A 17,972-nucleotide genomic window follows, 5' to 3' on the forward strand; every position below is an offset into this window, starting at 1 on the left:
AACGGCTGGACCGATGGCGCTCAAATTTGGTACACGATTAGGGACCAGTTAGTAGGGTGCCGTGCACAAGTCAGTTGGGACCCATTTTGCACGTGCGCACGTGCAGGGTGCCGCTTCCAGATCTCGAGAACGGCTGGGCCGATTTTGCTCAAATTTGGCACATCGCTAGAAACCGGTCAGTAGAGTGCCGTGCACAAGTCAGTTGGAGGTACCCCCTCGAAATTTCGCACGTGCAAGACTCACCCCCTCGCTCGCTCCGTTGGTCGCCCCAAAAGGCGCTATACTGGTAGAATAACGGAAATTTCTGAGTATGAGCGCCGGCCGGCCGTGCGGACGCTTTTACGAGGCTTATATCTCAGCAACCACTTGACCGATTTACATGCGGTAATTTTTGTAGGGTAGCTTCATTCCTTCTACCAAGTATTGGACTATTCCCGATGCATGTGGGTGACCCCTTATGCACGTGCCACGTGCAAAACGAAGAGGTGTCACTTTTGTAATTGTTGCAATATCTCGGTAACTACTTGGCCGATTGCGCTGAAAGTTGGCATGTAGGTAGGCACCCACTAGGCACTGCATATCCATGTGCCAGAGTTGGGGTGCTGCTGCACGTGCGCACGTGCAGGGGTCGTTTCCAGATCTCGAGAACGGCTGGACCGATGGCGCTCAAATTTGGTACACAGTTAGGGACCAGTTAGTAGGGTGCCGTGCACAAGTCAGTTGGGACCCATTTTGCACGTGCGCACGTGCAGGGTGCCGCTCCCAGATCTCGAGAACGGCTGGGCCGATTGTGCTCAAATTTGGCACATTGCTAGAAACCGGTCAGTAGGGTGCCGTGCACAAGTCAGTTGGAGGTACCCCCTCGAAATTTCGCACGTGCAAGACTCACCCCCTCGCTCGCTCCGTTAGTCGCCCCAAAAGGCGCTATACTGGTTATTGCTTAATTTATCTGCTTATGATTTTGCTATATTTATCGTAAGCCGTACTTTCGAATCGTACTACCTATTTTTGCATCTTTTTCGTCAAGCATGCAGGAAGATGTTTTTTTTATCCTGTTAAAAGTACATATTCTTTAGCTTAGCTTTTGACATACCATTTGCTTTATATAGTTAAATGATAGAGTTAACCATCATCGTTAGAGAAATGTGCGCTCAACGTTAGGAATAAAGACGCTTTAATTAAATCCGTGCCGTGCTGGTGGCAGGCGCTAACCATAAACGTGCAGGTTGGGCTAATTCTACCGCTCCATTAAAAACTTGACCTATAGGCGATATATTGCGGAAGGCAATTTATGAGAAGCCTGACGTTTAATATAATGCGTAAGACTAACTACTAGCGAATTAGACGAAGCTGACGTTCATATTATGCTCGAGTGAACTACTTCGCGAGGTTCATTGTCTACATTGCCTTTTTTGCTGATACAGGTGATACGCTATCCGAATTAGAAGATGAAAAACTACGTTTTACACTTCAAAAGGTCTAACTAATCAAATTTTTGTATTTCAAGGTTATGTAGCATTACCACTAATACTTTCAACAGCTTGGCGACATGGACTGTTTAATGTTTTCCTACCGAAAATATGTGGTTGACTTCTAATGAGAGCCATTACAGGGTTCATCTGAAGGCTCATCATTAGTGCTGGCTTCTCAGTTTACATTTCTATTTTAATTCACGCAAGCATTCGTGAAAAAAAAATAAGGGAAAAAACAAGTCATTACTTGCCTGTCCCAGCACGGTACGGGATTTTGCTGCTGTTACAGAATTGATTATAATTCCTTTTTTAGCTTCTTCAATGAAGGCTAATGTGTATAGCTGACATTTTTAATATGCTTTTTCAGAAGCTCAATGAGCGCCGAATGCTGGACATAATCAAACAAGTGAACCGCGTCGTCCTAATATTGCGGGTAAGACTGCGTGTTACTCGGTGTTCCCTGAAGCCGGTAGGGCATCACACCCGGTAAGTAGATAATCTTACGTGCTCCACTTGTGCGTCATGCAGCGTTGGTATGTCATATATGCATAATTGTGTTAAATTGTAAGTACATATTAAGATTACCGAGATACAAACATGACGATGGTTATTGTGGTTTGCCATCATGCTGCCCAGTATCTTGACCAGATACCTGTCCAAATTCCAGGTATGAGATGAGCTTAGGCTGGCATTAGGTATACAATCGACGGCCTAAATATACGTGACTGACAATTAGGGTCATCAAACACGATGTTTTCCTTTTTTCATTTGTTCTTGTGACCTTCGTGCTCAATTTCATAACAATGGAGATGTTAAGCTTAGCAAAGTGAAATGCTCTGGCATCCCATATGTGACGAAGAGAATAACACGAATGCGTGTAATTTCCCAACTTTTTTAAATATAACTGAGCGCAAATCCCTGATAAACGATATGATGCAATTACCACGATAATCTGAGTAGTCAAACGTCATGAGCTGATCTCGCCAAAAAAAGGATAGCTGCTTGAACGGTATACAAAGAATTCATCACGCAAAACGCACACAACTTTGTGCTACGGCTATCTATGTCGCATAACATGGACTTTATTCAAATGAAATCTAGTTAGCCTTGTTGAGCGGGCACACCCTCTACTCGTCGTGCAGTTGCTGGTGGGCCAGATAGAAATTCTGGAGACGATGACACCGCTCGACTTCCTCGACTTCCGTGACCACCTCAGCACCGCCTCCGGCTTCCAGAGCCTGCAGTTCAGGCTGCTGGAGAACAAGCTGGGCCTGAAGAAGGTGAGACGAATAGTTGATGGCTTATTGGCTAAACATAGACGGCAAAGTCAGATGACTAAAAGATTGTGTTAGGTACCACTTGTCTTGACCGTATGTTGTCAGACATTATTCTTTGGTATAGGTAAGGTATAAGGTATATGGTACAAGGTTATTTTCATCAGGCATGGCATGATCGCACTGTTGTAGGCTTGCTAGTTATTTGTATTCGCTTTATTCTATCACAAAAAAAGAACTGCGTAATATCAACTCTTACAGTCTCAAGGTCGGCATGTTAAGACTCTCCATTACGGGTTCCATTTCTCCTGGTGACACCCATCCTTCACTGAACTGAACAGTTCCCACTGTAAGCCAGATGTCTGCCTCTGCACGCACGTACACCTTTACCCACCTACTCAACTCGTACTCTTCTCTGTGTCGCGCAGGAGTGCCGCGTCAAGACCAAGTCGGACTACGCGGCTCCCTATGGCGACCACCCGGAGCTGCTAGCGCAGATCCGCGACTCTGAGGAACAGCCCTCGCTGGCGCAGCTGGTCGAGCGCTGGCTGGAGCGCACCCCCGGCATCGGCTCCAGGGGCTTCAACTTCTGGGAACGCTTCCAGGGAGCCGTCAAAACGATGCTCAGTGATGAACGCAAAGCTGCGGAGGTGAGGATAGGTTGAGTGATGAGTGTGTTGCAGCTGTGTAGGGGAAAGTGGGTGTATTGCGCCCTCCTAACCAATTGCGCCCACCAACATTCCCACGGATTCATTGGTATGTTTTGAATTTTGTGTTCGAAAACATTATTTTCCCCACTGGATAGTTCCTTTTATGGCCCAAGCTCCCCGATGAAGCCAATCAGCAAGGCTCATTACGCCATCAAAGATGTTACGGCGTTTTCTTAGCTTTTTTTTGCAGTGTTTTGAACCGTTGGCTATAAAAATGTGTGATATTTGTGTGATTTTCAGAGTGATATTTAGAAAGAAAAACCCTTTTTTCATTATATTTCACTAAAACAGTTAATTTCCTTCAACATCTTTATGATAACTTCCACGCTTTTATTAAAAAGTACCTCAATTTTAATTGCGCCCATGGCAATTGCGCCAGGGGGGCGCAAATAGAATAATGGTGTAGCTATGGTATATCACGACAGCATGAATGCATCATTAACTGATTGCAATAAAGAAGGAGTTTAATGTCAGGCAGGGGAGCAACCCGCTGTCGTCAGTCCGCAAATTATTTCTCTCGTCAAACTTATAATGCAGCTGCCATTTAGGCTACGAACTTGTGTAATTGACAAAATACGACATTTTCAACATGGACTCAGGCGTGAGAGGTGACAGCTATGATAAAAAAGTAAAAACTGATGCCATAAAACTGTCGAAACAATAAAAATTATTAATTTTGAGAGAAACGATTGGAAATATAACCGTATAGGCGCATACGTTCACATATATCTAGTCGGTTGCAGTAAACGTTTTCGTTGCACTTTTACAAGCGTACGAACATATACAAAGTTATCTACCTGGGCAAAAAAACATCGCGATTTACACCTACATTTATTATTTAACCAGCGTGAATAATATTATGAATGTTAAAGTAAGCCGCAATGACATTAGACTGCCGGGGTGTATGCATTCCGTCTCATTCGCTTAGCCATGTTAAAGTATAGGGCGCAATTGGGTTCTAATTGCGCCATCCCCCTGGCGCAATTTACAGCAGTTGTTGGCAAATGCGCCCTTTTACATGTTTCTGAAAAAGCAGCTGTCAGAAGCAAACGAAACATTCTTAATTGATCGGGAGGCTCTTAAATTGTAGCCAATGAGTTCCTCCTTGAAATGGTCACCAATGCATGCTTATATCTCCAGCGGTTTTCTTACAATTAGCGTTTTTCCTTAAGGTGGCGCAATTCACCCTCCTTCCCCTAACTGTTTGAAAACTGGGTTTCAGTGGTGCATAGTTGTTTTTGAATGCTTGCGACTGGATATAATGGTGAAATAGGGTAATGGGCGCTGAGCATCAGTCAGCGTTTCTGTAACCGTTTTAACCACGCACTGTTCCATTTCGGCGTCGTCAGTAAACGACTTATCCGGTGCAGCACAGAAGTGGTCTAATAACTGTTCCCGAATCACTGCTGCCTGTGCCCTCCCTCGTTCCACCAGAAAATGACTGATCCGCCGCAGCAGAAAAGCTCGTACTACATTTTTCCTCGTTCCAATAGTAAATGACCGACCCGGTGCCGCAGCAGTGCCCTAATTATCACTGTTTTCCCTCTCGTTCCACCAGGAGATGACCGACCCGGTGCAGCAGAAGGAGGAGGTCGAAATGGTCAGCCGACGCTCAGCACTGTTCGACTCCATCTTTGACGTGAAGGTGCACGAGGCACTGCGGGCCCGTGGTGAGCGTCGCTGGTCGCACCGTGCCTTCCAGGGCGCGCTCATGGTCTCCTTCTACCGGTTAGTATCTGAGTTTATGGCAACGCTACCCGGCGGAGAGGGGTAACATATCTGAGAACGACAACTGACCTTAGTAAGGCAGAATTAATCTCTGCTTTAGATACCGTAAGTCTGCGCTATTTTAAGAAATAATGCATTCTCTTGCAACCACTGCCTGGCAATCTATCATAGCGCTCTATTCAATATTTAGATCATATTCCCGAATATTTTCTTGGTATCTGAGCCCATCTAAACCTGCTATAAGCTAGGTCATAAATCTTCCACTTCGCATTGCTTCACCAAAGTTGCGTCGTGATGAATTTTAAAGAAGCTTGGAACGTGTTTGATCGGGGATTGCCTATTATTAGGCATATTCTTTCCGCTTCCGATATGCAAAATAGTGTTCCAGCTATGCACTCCAACGGCCGCAATTCGTTTTCTCATTGCTGTCTTCTTGAAGTGACCATGTAACGGAAGTTAGCCCACATTCAGCCCACATTCGGCCCAGCCCAGATTGGGGCTGCCAAATCTAGGGAAAAATCTAGAAATCTAGGGAAAAATCTAAAAACCGTTTTACGCCTAAACGGCTGGACGAAACTGTAAAATAAGACCACCATTTGAAAGATCTCTTCACCCCGGACCCAATGATATGGTTAAATACCGGATCAATTTAACCAAAAGCATGATTTAACCAGGATGAAAATTTTCGGTCAATGGGGCGGCCCCTACGATTTTCTTAAAAATCGGCATGGTGATACTACAGGCCGAAATGATCAATCTGGCTGAAGAAACCCCTATGGGCATTGAAATCTATGGGGTAAAAACGCCCTTGGAAAGATTTACCCATGCATTTCTGGCAAGTGTATCGCACGCATCCCCCCAATATCGGTATCATATGAAAGCCCATGAAAACCCAAACAAAATGCTGGGGTAAAATTTACCCATTACCCCATCCAGGGTAAAGTTTACCCAAGATGAAAATTTTCGGTCAATGGGGCGGCCCCTACGATTTTCTTCAAAATCGGCATGGTGATACTTCAGGCCCAGATGACCAATCTGGCTGAAGAAACCCCTATGGGCATTGAAATCTATGGGGTAAAAACGCCCTTGGAAAGTTTTACCCACGCATTTCTGGCAAGACTATCGCACGCATCCCCCCAATATGGGTATCATATGAAAGCCCATGAAAACCCAAACAAAATGGTGGGGTAAATTCTACCCATTACCCCATCCAGGGTAATGTTTACCCAAGATGAAAATTTTCGGTCAATGGGGCGGCCCCTACGATTTTCTTCAAAATCGGCATGTTGATACTACAGGCCCAGATGATCAATCTGGCTGAAGAAACCCCTATGGGCATTGAAATCTATGGGGTAAAAACGCCCTTGGAAAGTTTTACCCACGCATTTCTGGCAAGACTATCGCACGCATCCCCCCAATATGGGTATCATATGAAAGCCCATGAAAACCCAAACAAAATGGTGGGGTAAAATTTACCCATTACCCCATTCAGGGTAAAGTTTACCCAAGATGAAAATTTTTGGTCAATGGGGCGGCCCCTACGATTTTCTTCAAAATCGGCATGGTGATATTACAGGCCCAGATGACCAATCTGGCTGAAGAAACCCCTATGGGCATTGAAATCTATGGGGTAAAAACGCCCTTGGAAAGATTTACCCACGCATTTCTGGCAAGACTATCGCACGCATCCCCCAATATGGGTATCATATGAAAGTCTATGAAAACCCAAACAAAATGGTGGGGTTAAATTAACCCATTACCCCATTCAGGGTAAAGTTTACCCAAGATGAAAATTTTCGGTCAATGGGGCGGCCCCTACGATTTTCTTCAAAATCGGCATGGTGATACTACAGGCCCAGATGACCAATCTGGCTGAAGAAACCCCTATGGGCATTGAAATCTATGGGGTAAAAACGCCCTTGGAAAGTTTTACCCACGCATTTCTGGCAAGACTATCGCACGCATCCCCCCAATATGGGTATCATATGAAAGCCCATGAAAACCCAAACAAAATGGTGGGGTAAAATTTACCCATTACCCCATTCAGGGTAAAGTTTACCCAAGATGAAAATTTTCGGCCAATGGGGCGGCCCCTACGATTTTCTTCAAAATCGGCATGGTGATACTACAGGCCCAGATGACCAATCTGGCTGAAGAAACCCCTATGGGCATTGAAATCTATGGGGTAAAAACGCCCTTGGAAAGTTTTACCCACGCATTTCTGGCAAGACTATCGCACGCATTCCCCCAATATGGGTATCATATGAAAGCCCATGAAAACCCAAACAAAATGGTGGGGTAAAATTTACCCATTACCCCATCCAGGGTAAAGTTTACCCAAGATGAAAATTTTCGGTCAATGGGGCGGCCCCTACGATTTTCTTCAAAATCGGCATGGTGATACTACAGGCCCAGATGACCAATCTGGCTGAAGAAACCCCTATGGGCATTGAAATCTATGGGGTAAAAACGCCCTTGGAAAGTTTTACCCACGCATTTCTGGCAAGACTATCGCACGCATCCCCCAATATGGATATCATAGGAAAGCCCATGAAAACCCAAACAAAATGGTGGGGTAAAATTTACCCATTACTCCATTCAGGGTAAAGTTTACCCAAGATGAAAATTTTCGGTCAATGGGGCGGCCCCTACGATTTTCTTCAAAATCGGCATGGTGATACTACAGGCCGAGATGATCAATCTGGCTGAAGAAACCCCTATGGGCATTGAAATCTATGGGGTAAAAACGCCCTTGGAAAGATTTACCCACGCATTTCTGGCAAGTGTATCGCACGCATCCCCCGAATATGGGTAGCATATGAAAGCCCATGAAAACCCAAACAAAATGGTGGGGTAAAATTTACCCATTACCCCATCCAGGGTAAAGTGTACCTAAGATGAAAATTTTCGGTCAATGGGGCGGCCCCTACGATTTTCTTCAAAATCGGCATGGTGACACTACAGGACAAGATGACCAATCTAGCTGAAGAAACCCCTATGGGCATTGAAATCTATGGGGTAAAAACGCCCTTGGAAAGTTTTACCCACGCATTTCTGGCAAGACTATCGCACGCATCCCCAAATATGGGTATCATATGAAAGCCCATGAAAACCAAAACAAAATGGTGGGGTTAAATTTACCCATTACCCCATTCAGGGTAAAGTTTACTCAAGATGAAAATTTTCGGTCAATGGGGCGCCCCTACGATTTTCTTCAAAATCGGCGTGGTGATACTACAGGCCCAGATGACCAATCTGGCTGAAGAAACCCCTATGGGCATTGAAATCTATGGGGTAAAAACGCCCTTGGAAAGTTTTACCCACGCATTTCTGGCAAGACTGTCGCACGCATCCCCCCAATATGGGTATCATATGAAAGCCCATGAAAATCCAAACAAAATGGTGGGGTAAAATTTACCCATTACCCCATTCAGGGTAAAGTTTACCCAAGATGAAAATTTTCGGTCAATGGGGCGGCCCCTACGATTTTCTTCAAAATCGGCATGGTGATACTACAGGCCCAGATGACCAATCTGGCTGAAGAAACCCCTATGGGCATTGAACTCTATGGGGTAAAAACGCCCTTGGAAAGTTTTACCCACGCATTTCTGTCAAGACTATCGCACGCATCCCCCCAATATGGGTATCATATGAAAGCCCATGAAAACCCAAACAAAATGGTGGGGTAAAATTTACCCATTACCCCATCCAGGGTAAAGTTTACCCAAGATGAAAATTTTCGGTCAATGGGGCGGCCCCTACGATTTTCTTCAAAATCGGCATGGTGATACTACAGGACCAGATGACCAATCTGGCTGAAGAAACCCCTATGGGCATTGAAATCTATGGGGTAAAGACACCCTTGGAAAGATTTACCCACGCATTTCTGGCAAGACTATCGCACGCATCCCCAAATATGGGTATCATATGAAAGCCCATGAAAACCCAAACAAAATGGTGGGGTTAAATTTACCCATTACCCCATTCAGGGTAAAGTTTACTCAAGATGAAAATTTTCGGTCAATAGGGCGGCCCCTACGATTTTCTTCAAAATCGGCATGGTGATACTACAGGCCCAGATGACCAATCTGGCTGAAGAAACCCCTATGGGCATTGAAATCTATGGGGTAAAAACGCCCTTGGAAAGTTTTACCCACGCATTTCTGGTAAGACTATCGCACGCATCCCCCAATATGGGTATCATATGAAAGCCCATGAAAATCCAAACAAAATGGTGGGGTAAAATTTACCCATTACCCCATTCAGGGTAAAGTTTACCCAAGATGAAAATTTTCGGTCAATGGAGCGGCCCCTACGATTTTCTTCAAAATCGGCATGGTGATACTACAGGCCCAGATGACCAATCTGGCTGAAGAAACCCCTATGGGCATTGAAATCTATGGGGTAAAAACGCCCTTGGAAAGTTTTACCCACGCATTTCTGGCAAGACTATCGCACGCATTCCCCCAATATGGGTATCATATGAAAGCCCATGAAAACCCAAACAAAATGGTGGGGTAAAATTTACCCATTACCCCATTCAGGGTAAAGTTTACCCAAGATGAAAATTTTCGGTCAATGGGGCGGCCCCTACGATTTTCTTCAAAATCGGCATGGTTATACTACAGGCCCAGATGACCAATCTGGCTGAAGAAACCCCTATGGGCATTGAAATCTATGGGGTAAAAACGCCCTTGGAAAGTTTTACCCACGCATTTCTGGCAAGACTATCGCACGCATCCCCCCAATATGGGTATCATATGAAAGCCCATGAAAACCCAAACAAAATGGTGGGTAAAAATGTACCCATCACCCCATTCAGGGTAAAGTTTACCCAAGATGAAAATTTTCGGTCAATGGGGCGGCCCCTACGATTTTCTTCAAAATCGGCATGGTGATACTACAGGCCCAGATGACCAATCTGGCTGAAGAAACCCCTATGGGCATTGAAATCTATTGGGTAAAAACGCCCTTGGAAAGTTTTACCCACGCATTTCTGGCAAGACTATCGCACGCATCCCCCCAATATGGGTATCATATGAAAGCCCATGAAAACCCAAACAAAATTGTGGGGTAAAATTTACCCATTACCCCATCCATGGTAAAGTTTACCCAAGATGAAAATTTTCGGTCAATGGGGCGGCCCCTACGATTTTCTTCAAAATCGGTATGGTGATACTACAGGCCCAGATGACCAATCTGGCTGAAGAAACCCCTATGGGCATTGAAATCTATGGGGTAAAAACGCCCTTGGAAAGTTTTACCCACGCATTTCTGGCAAGACTATCGCACGCATCCCCCTATATGGGTATCATATGAAAGCCCATGAAAACCCAAACAAAATGGTGGGGTAAAATTTACCCATTACCCCATTCAGGGTAAAGTTTACCCAAGATGAAAATTTTCGGTCAATGGGGCGGCCCCTACGATTTTCTTCAAAATCGGCATGGTGATACTAGAGGCCCAGATGACCAATCTGGCTGAAGAAACCCCTATGGGCATTGAAATCTATGGGGTAAAAACGCCCTTGGAAAGTTTTACCCACGCATTTCTGGCAAGACTATCGCACGCATCCCCCCAATATGGGTATCATATGAAAGCCCATGAAAACCCAAACAAAATAGTGGGGTAAAATTTACCCATTACCCCATTCAGGGTAAAGTTTACCCAAGATGAAAATTTTCGGTGAATGGGGCGGCCCCTACGATTTTCTTCAAAATCGGCATGGTGATACTACAGGCCGAGATGACCAATCTGGCTGAAGAATGGGTAATGGGCAATGCCCATTTCAATGCCCATAGGGGTTTCTTCAGCCAGATTGGTCATCTGGGCCTCTAGTATCACCATGCCGATTTTGAAGAAAATCGTAGGGGCCGCCCCATTGACCGAAAATTTTCATCTTGGGTAAACTTTACCCTGGATGGGGTAATGGGTAAATTTTACCCCATCATTTTGTTTGGGTTTTCATGAGCTTTCATATGATACCCATATTGGGGGGATGCGTGCGATAGTCTTGCCAGAAATGCGTGGGTAAAACTTTCCAAGGGCGTTTTTACCCCATAGATTTCAATGCCCATATGGGTTTCTTCAGCCAGATTGGTCATCTGGGCCTCTAGTATCACCATGCCGATTTTGAAGAAAATCGTAGGGGCCGCCCCATTGACCGAAAATTTTCATCTTAGGTAAACTTTACCCTGGATGGGGTAATGGGTAAATTTTACCCCACAATTTTGTTTGGGTTTTCATGGGCTTTCATATGATACCCATATTGGGGGGATGCGTGCGATAGTCTTGCCAGAAATGCGTGGGTAAAACTTTCCAAGGGCGATTTTACCCAATAGATTTCAATGCCCATAGGGGTTTCTTCAGCCAGATTGGTCATCTGGGCCTGTAGTATCACCATGCCGATTTTGAAGAAAATCGTAGGGGCCGCCCCATTGACCGAAAATTTTCATCTTGGGTAAACGTTACCCTGGATGGGGTAATGGGTAAATTTTACCCCACCATTTTGTTTGGGTTTTCATGGGCTTTCATATGATACCCATATTGGGGGGATGCGTGCGATAGTCTTGCCAGAAATGCGTGGGTAAAACTTTCCAAGGGCGTTTTTACCCCATAGATTTCAATGCCCATAGGGGTTTCTTCAGCCAGATTGGTCATCTGGGCCTGTAGTATCACCATGCCGATTTTGAAGAAAATCGTAGGGGCCGCCCCATTGACCGAAAATTTTCATCTTGGGTAAACTTTACCCTGGATGGGGTAATGGGTAAATTTTTCCCCACAATTTTGTTTGGTTTTTCATGGGCTTTCATATGATACCCATATTGGGGGGATGCGTGCGATAGTCTTGCCAGAAATGCGTGGGTAAAACTTTCCAAGGGCGTTTTTACCCAATAGATTTCAATGCCCATAGGGGTTTCTTCAGCCAGATTGGTCATCTGGGCCTGTAGTATCACCATGCCGATTTTGAAGAAAATCGTAGGGGCCGCCCTATTGACCGAAAATTTTCATCTTGGGTAAACTTTACCCTGAATGGGGTGATGGGTAAATTTTACCCCACCATTTTGTTTGGGTTTTCATGGGCTTTCATATGATACCCATATTGGGGGGATGCGTGCGATAGTCTTGCCAGAAATGCGTGGGTAAAACTTTCCAAGGGCGTTTTTACCCCATAGATTTCAATGCCCATAGGGGTTTCTTCAGCCAGATTGGTCATCTCGGCCTGTAGTATCACCATGCCGATTTTGAAGAAAATCGTAGGGGCCGCCCCATTGACCGAAAATTTTCATCTTGGGTAAAATTTACCCTGAATGGGGTAATGAGTAAATTTTACCCCATCATTTTGTTTGGGTTTTCATGGGCTTTCATATGATACCCATATTGGGGGGATGCGTGCGATAGTCTTGCCAGAAATGCGTGGGTAAAACTTTCCAAGGGCGTTTTTACCCCATAGATTTCAATGCACATAGGGGTTTCTTCAGCCAGATTGGTCATCTCGGCCTGTAGTATCACCATGCCGATTTTGAAGAAAATCGTAGGGGCCGCCCCATTGACCGAAAATTTTCATCCTGGTTAAATCATGCTTTTGGGTAAATTGATCCGGTATTTAACCATATCATTGGGTCCGGGGTGAAGAGATCTTTCAAATGGTGGTCTTATTTTTCAGTTTCGTCCAGCCGTTTAGGCGTAAAACGGTTTTTAGATTTTTCCCTAGATTTCTAGATTTTTCCCTAGATTTGGCAGCCCCAATCTGGGCTGGGCCGAATGTGGGCTGAATGTGGGCTAACTTCCGTTACATGAAGTGACCATCAGTTTTAGCGGTTCGGATGAAATAGAAAATACATCCTGGCCTCCCCGAGGATACAGTTACTTAATAACACCGTCACCGTTCCCACCAAACTGCGCAAAATATTCCATCGCTGCGTGCGTATAGTCGAATCCAGCTTATTCTAGCAGGTTTTCACGGGCAGCAATATACATATGTGAATGTGGGAACAACGCATGCACCTAATGCACTCCTTATAACCGTGAAGTAAGACCGGCTCCCGAGCACGAAAGACCGGCGGCGGCTGTCCATCATGTTCAGATTGTGTCGTGACTGCTGTCGATCGTTCAGCTTATTGCGCAACTGAGCCGGCGGCTGGCCGGGTCCGGCAGCAGCCCAGGACGGTCCATCTGCGCTCCTGCCGGGGGCGGCTGGTCGTTCGACGGGCTCGCGCGGTGAACACGGACCAATGGCAGCGCGTGCCGTGGAGGCGAGGCAGCCGAGCCCCCGCGAATGGCAACATAGTGGTAAACAGAGGCTGGTGAGGCCGCCCTGCCCGCGCAGCGACGCAGAATGAGCGACACACGACGTCTCAGAGTGCCGTCACAGATGCACGTCATAACAGATGGCGCAAGTCGCAAAAAGCCGGCAGCTAAAAGTACAAACATACCTACTCCAGACTCCTACTCGCATTACTTTTGCCTCTGCTTCCTTCCCGTGTAATTTTTGCTGTATAGCCACGCTCTGAATATTCGCCATAGTTGTTCGTTAGCGGCTGTTTCTGTTTGTGGTCATTTTTGGCAACATCGGAAACAAATGTTTCTCATTATCTTTGAACTTATCACCATTCATCACTTTTAACTTTGACGGTGAAAAATTCTGACGAATCCTGTGTTTCACATTATAAAATTGGCGACGGTGTTTGTAGCATTAGTCAGCCGCAGTTTTCGGCGGTTCCATTGGTCTGTCATAGATGGTCTATCTCAGGTCTTGGTCTCGGCCACAGTGGCCTGCCACGGGTCTGGCCAGTAATAAGGCATCTGGCGTCGGCCGTCCGCCCGGCCCGCCAGGCACGGCGCGTTTGTTAATGTTACAAACAGGTTATGCCCTCCTATCTCCGATATTTTACGTCAGGGCAGCCGACTGTAGCTTTCCACTGGTCCTGTTCATTGCGACGCTCACTGGCTGCAGGACGTTATTTGATTTTCGATGTCAGTTGTGGCACTTACTGAGCGATATCGTTTACTTTCGCTGCTATGCTGATTGTTGAGCTTCGAGGACTGCCAATTAATACAAAATAAGGCCGGGTACGGTTTTGTATTTGAGTATACATATTATCGTCCAATTATTGTCGGTTACCCCCATTGAGTCACTGTGAGTTAGTTTCTGAGTGTTTCCCGCTGTCCACAGGATGGAGCCGCGCTTCAACCAGCCGTACCAGCTGATTAACCTGCTGATGGACATTGACGAGCTGCTCATCAAGTGGCGCAGTGAGTGCAGGACGGTCATCCACCCAATCAATACCTACCTTTCTTACTAAATTCACTCAGTAGGTGCTCTGATCGGCAAGATGACGATAACTATTTTATTTAGTTTTAATCGGTTGTATGGTATCACTTAGCAATGTTATCGCCTTTTCAGAGGCGATTTATGTGTCTTATGAAAATACAGCGGCACGATTTTCTCATTTTAAGTAAAACTTTTGATTAGCCAATCGGGAAACCTCCAATGTTGGCCATAGTTGGCCTAAATACAAGCGCACCTTTCACCGACCACACACTTTGTATCTGTCCACAGATAACCACGTGCAGATTGTGCAGCGTATGATTGGCTCCCAGCAGCTGGGTACCGGCGGGTCCACGGGCTACCAGTACCTGAGGGCCACCGTCAGCGACCGGTACAAGGTGAGGCTTAGCCCTGTTCGTGGAAATAAACCACAGAGCCTGAGTTATCACCTGGCGGAGATGGTGGAACTAATAGTTCGTGATGGCGTCGCGGCTGTGGCAGCACCTGCTGGGGTGGTATCTCTCCATAGCTGATTGAGGTGCCGTTGGCTGCCCACGTAGTTTGGCTGCCCGTGCCTTTGCCCTAGCCACGATGTAGATTTTCGTCACTGCAGCCACGTCAGTAACGATACAACTTGCGGTACCTGTCATTTTGTAGACTGGGGTTTTCTTGGCTCTTTGTTCGTAACCATTGCCTTTGCCACTGTTCTAACCGGTCCTGTTCCGTTGGCAGGTGTTCCTGGACCTGTTCAACCTGTCGACGTTCCTGATTCCGCGCCAGTACGTGCCGCCGCTGAGCCGAGCCATGCAGTTCCGTCTGTCTCACTCCATCTCTCTGGGTGCCGGCGAGGCCCACGAGCTGCTGTACGACTCGAGTCACAGCGAGGGAGAGGGGGAGGACGGCGAGCTGGCCGAGGAGACCGCCTCCGCGCCCGGAGAGGTAGAGGGCGCTGCGGCCTCGTCCTAACGAGCGGGGCTAGGCGTCCTAGCGAGAGGAGCGATGGCGGGGCGGTACCTCCGATTAGGACAGGCTATTGGACCCAGCAGTTAGTCCCAGTGTGGCGAGCTCCATCTGAGACCCTGGGGCGCTGCAGCCGGCCTTTGGATACATCAGAAGACACGCGGCAGTCTCGAGCAATAAGTGCGCCATATACCGACAAAGGGCGACGTACAAAGACCCGTCGTCGGTAGCAGCATTTCGCGGCGTGTCGAAGTATTACTGGACTAGTGGGTCGTTGGGTGCCTTGCCATTTGTATCCCCGTGCGCTTAGCATGTTCTCGTACCCTACCGATATGTTGCTGTTTCTGTTCAGCTTTCATCTCGCCTCGATCATACGCTGCTGAAGTTCGTTTTGCATTAGTAACGTCTGCGGTGGTGGCAGGCGCGTGCATGCTATTGTTCCCACGGGATAGATTTAGGTGTGGTATTGGTTTGTATTTCCCCAGATATTGCCTACGTTTGGATGTTTATATTTCCACCCTTTTTGGCGTTAGGACTGAATACAATGAAAATGTCAATTCATGTTCAAAAGTCATTTCCTAACATTTTGTACCGATACATTTTAATACATGAGTTGATTCCAATATATTATTTCAGTTTACTCATCTGCAAGTGTGCGGCTAGCAGTATTGGGATATCCCAAAGCTATTGTTCCGCTGGAATACCTACCTATCGAGATAAATACCATCGATGTGAATCTAAAAACGCGATCAAGTGAATAGTAGTAAATAACCGTCGCTTGTGTAAGTGCCAGCCCCTCGGAGGCATCACGTCTTGAAACCACCACGCTCACGCAGCATTCGTTTATTACGCACGCACCAACAGCAAACAGCCACTTCACAGTTCACCATGACGCGCTTCTTGGATCACATAATGTGCTCTTTAGACAGTTCGACAGAATGGTCCACATTACCGCTCCCTGAAAATGAGCATCACGGTGCCTAAAATACTGAGAATAACCACCGCATAGATACAGCACAGATGACAGGTCGCTTAGCAATTTGACGTGGTCTGGTCGGCACCTTCAACCGGTCATGTTAGGCGAATCACAGGTCAGGCGTCAGTCAGAGCATGAGGTAAGTCGCATCACGCGCCGGGCGCCGGGGTGACGGGCACCTCGAGCAGCAGGTGGCCGGCCCGGGTCAGCCGGCACGTGACCAGGTCCGGGTCGACGTGTGTCGGCAGCGGCAGCCGGCGCGCCAGCCGCAGCTGGCAGCTGCCGCCGTCCCCGGCCGTCTCCTCGTGCACGGCCTCGATGACCAGGTGGCGGCCGCTGACGCGCACCTCCACCTCCTCCGGAAGGAAGCTGCTCACATCCACCGAGGCCAGGACGCTGCTCTGACCGCATTCGGAGGCCGGCGACCCGGACCGCACTGCCACCGGCACGGTCTCCTCCTCCTGCCGGGCGGCCGCCTCGGCCTCCAGGTCAACGACCTCGGCCGGCTCGTCGGCAGCAGCGGCGGCAGCACCGGTCGGCTCGCCGGCAGCATCGGGGGCATCTTCAGCAGGGGCTGCCTCAGCGGTCTCGGATGCACTGTCTTGAGTCTTCTCCGTGAGGTCCTCCACGTCGCCTGAGCTCGTTTCCGGGGTCTCTTTAGCAGCTGCTTGAACATCTACAGCCACGTCCTGTCCATCAGACTGTTCAGCTTCCTCTTCCTGCGCCTGCTCCTTTTGGGCCTCCTCCTGGTCGGTGCTGGTCTTTTCAGTATGGCTCTCCTCAGTCTTCTCACCCTCCTCAGCGGTCTTGTCCTGTCCTTCTTTGACGGCCGGAGCATCGTAGGTGACGGGCACCACGATGACCTTCCGCTGGTCACGGGGGCATCGGCAACACCTTTCGCTGGGCTCGGCGGCCGGCGCCTCCAGCACCAGCTGGCCGGCCGGCGTCCAGCGCGAGCTGAGCCGGTCGGCCCGCACGTGCTGCGGCAAGCTCAGCCGGCGCACCATCCTGCTGTGGCTGAAGCCGGTGTCGGAGCGCTCGCGATGGCAGGCGGACACGGTGACCTGGCCGTCGGCCGACAGCCGGACGCGCACCTCGTCCGGACGGTAGCCGGCCACGTCGACCACCTGCCGGTAGCTGTCCGACTCTGCGGCGGGCCGGCAGCACACCCGCTTACCGCCCGGTCCCTGCAGCTGCAGCGGCAGCTCGGGACCCCTCTTCAGAGCGGGCCGCCGCAGCCAGAGACAGCGCGGCTCCCGGCGGGCTCCAGACTCGAGCCACTCGCTCCAGGGGCTCCACGACGGCAGCCGACTCGGCTCGACGAAAAACGTGACGGGCATCGTTCCTCAGCGTCAGAATCAGAGTATCGCTCCAACCTCCAACTTTGTCGGTAACTGATACCAATGCTTCTCACGCCGCGTTTTTATGTGGCTGGCTGGTGGCTAACTCGAATGTTCGGTAACAGTCCGGACCGTCCGGACGTTGCGAGAGTCATGCTTTCGGGTATGTAGTAGCCTTATCCACCACACTCTAGAAAACTCCTACGTCATCAAACACCAATGAATGCTCGCCAGCTGTGTG

At 48.0% G+C, this 17,972-nt stretch overlaps 1 protein-coding gene across 2 annotated transcripts in view; it reads left to right on the plus strand.

Moving 5' to 3' along the window:
* Positions 1 to 16,038, plus strand: part of LOC122364836 (tryptophan 2,3-dioxygenase-like) — a 34,249-nt gene extending 18,211 nt beyond the window's left edge. The window contains exons 4-10 of one of the 2 annotated variants that reach the window (XM_043335599.1): positions 1,840 to 1,905; positions 2,615 to 2,752; positions 3,175 to 3,396; positions 5,015 to 5,184; positions 14,360 to 14,439; positions 14,747 to 14,853; positions 15,188 to 16,038. In XM_043335599.1, coding sequence (XP_043191534.1) covers positions 1,840 to 1,905; positions 2,615 to 2,752; positions 3,175 to 3,396; positions 5,015 to 5,184; positions 14,360 to 14,439; positions 14,747 to 14,853; positions 15,188 to 15,421 — 1,017 coding nt within the window. In that variant the 3' untranslated portion in view covers positions 15,422 to 16,038. The remainder of the gene's footprint in view (positions 1 to 1,839; positions 1,906 to 2,614; positions 2,753 to 3,174; positions 3,397 to 5,014; positions 5,185 to 14,359; positions 14,440 to 14,746; positions 14,854 to 15,187) is intronic. The other variant, XM_043335609.1, reaches the window with a different exon arrangement.
* Positions 16,039 to 17,972: the final 1,934 nt, after the last annotated feature.

Source organism: Amphibalanus amphitrite, unplaced genomic scaffold (genome assembly GCF_019059575.1).
Source record: "Amphibalanus amphitrite isolate SeventyFive unplaced genomic scaffold, NRLGWU_Aamphi_draft 000027F_arrow, whole genome shotgun sequence".
Taxonomy (NCBI): Eukaryota; Metazoa; Arthropoda; class Thecostraca; order Balanomorpha; family Balanidae; genus Amphibalanus; species Amphibalanus amphitrite.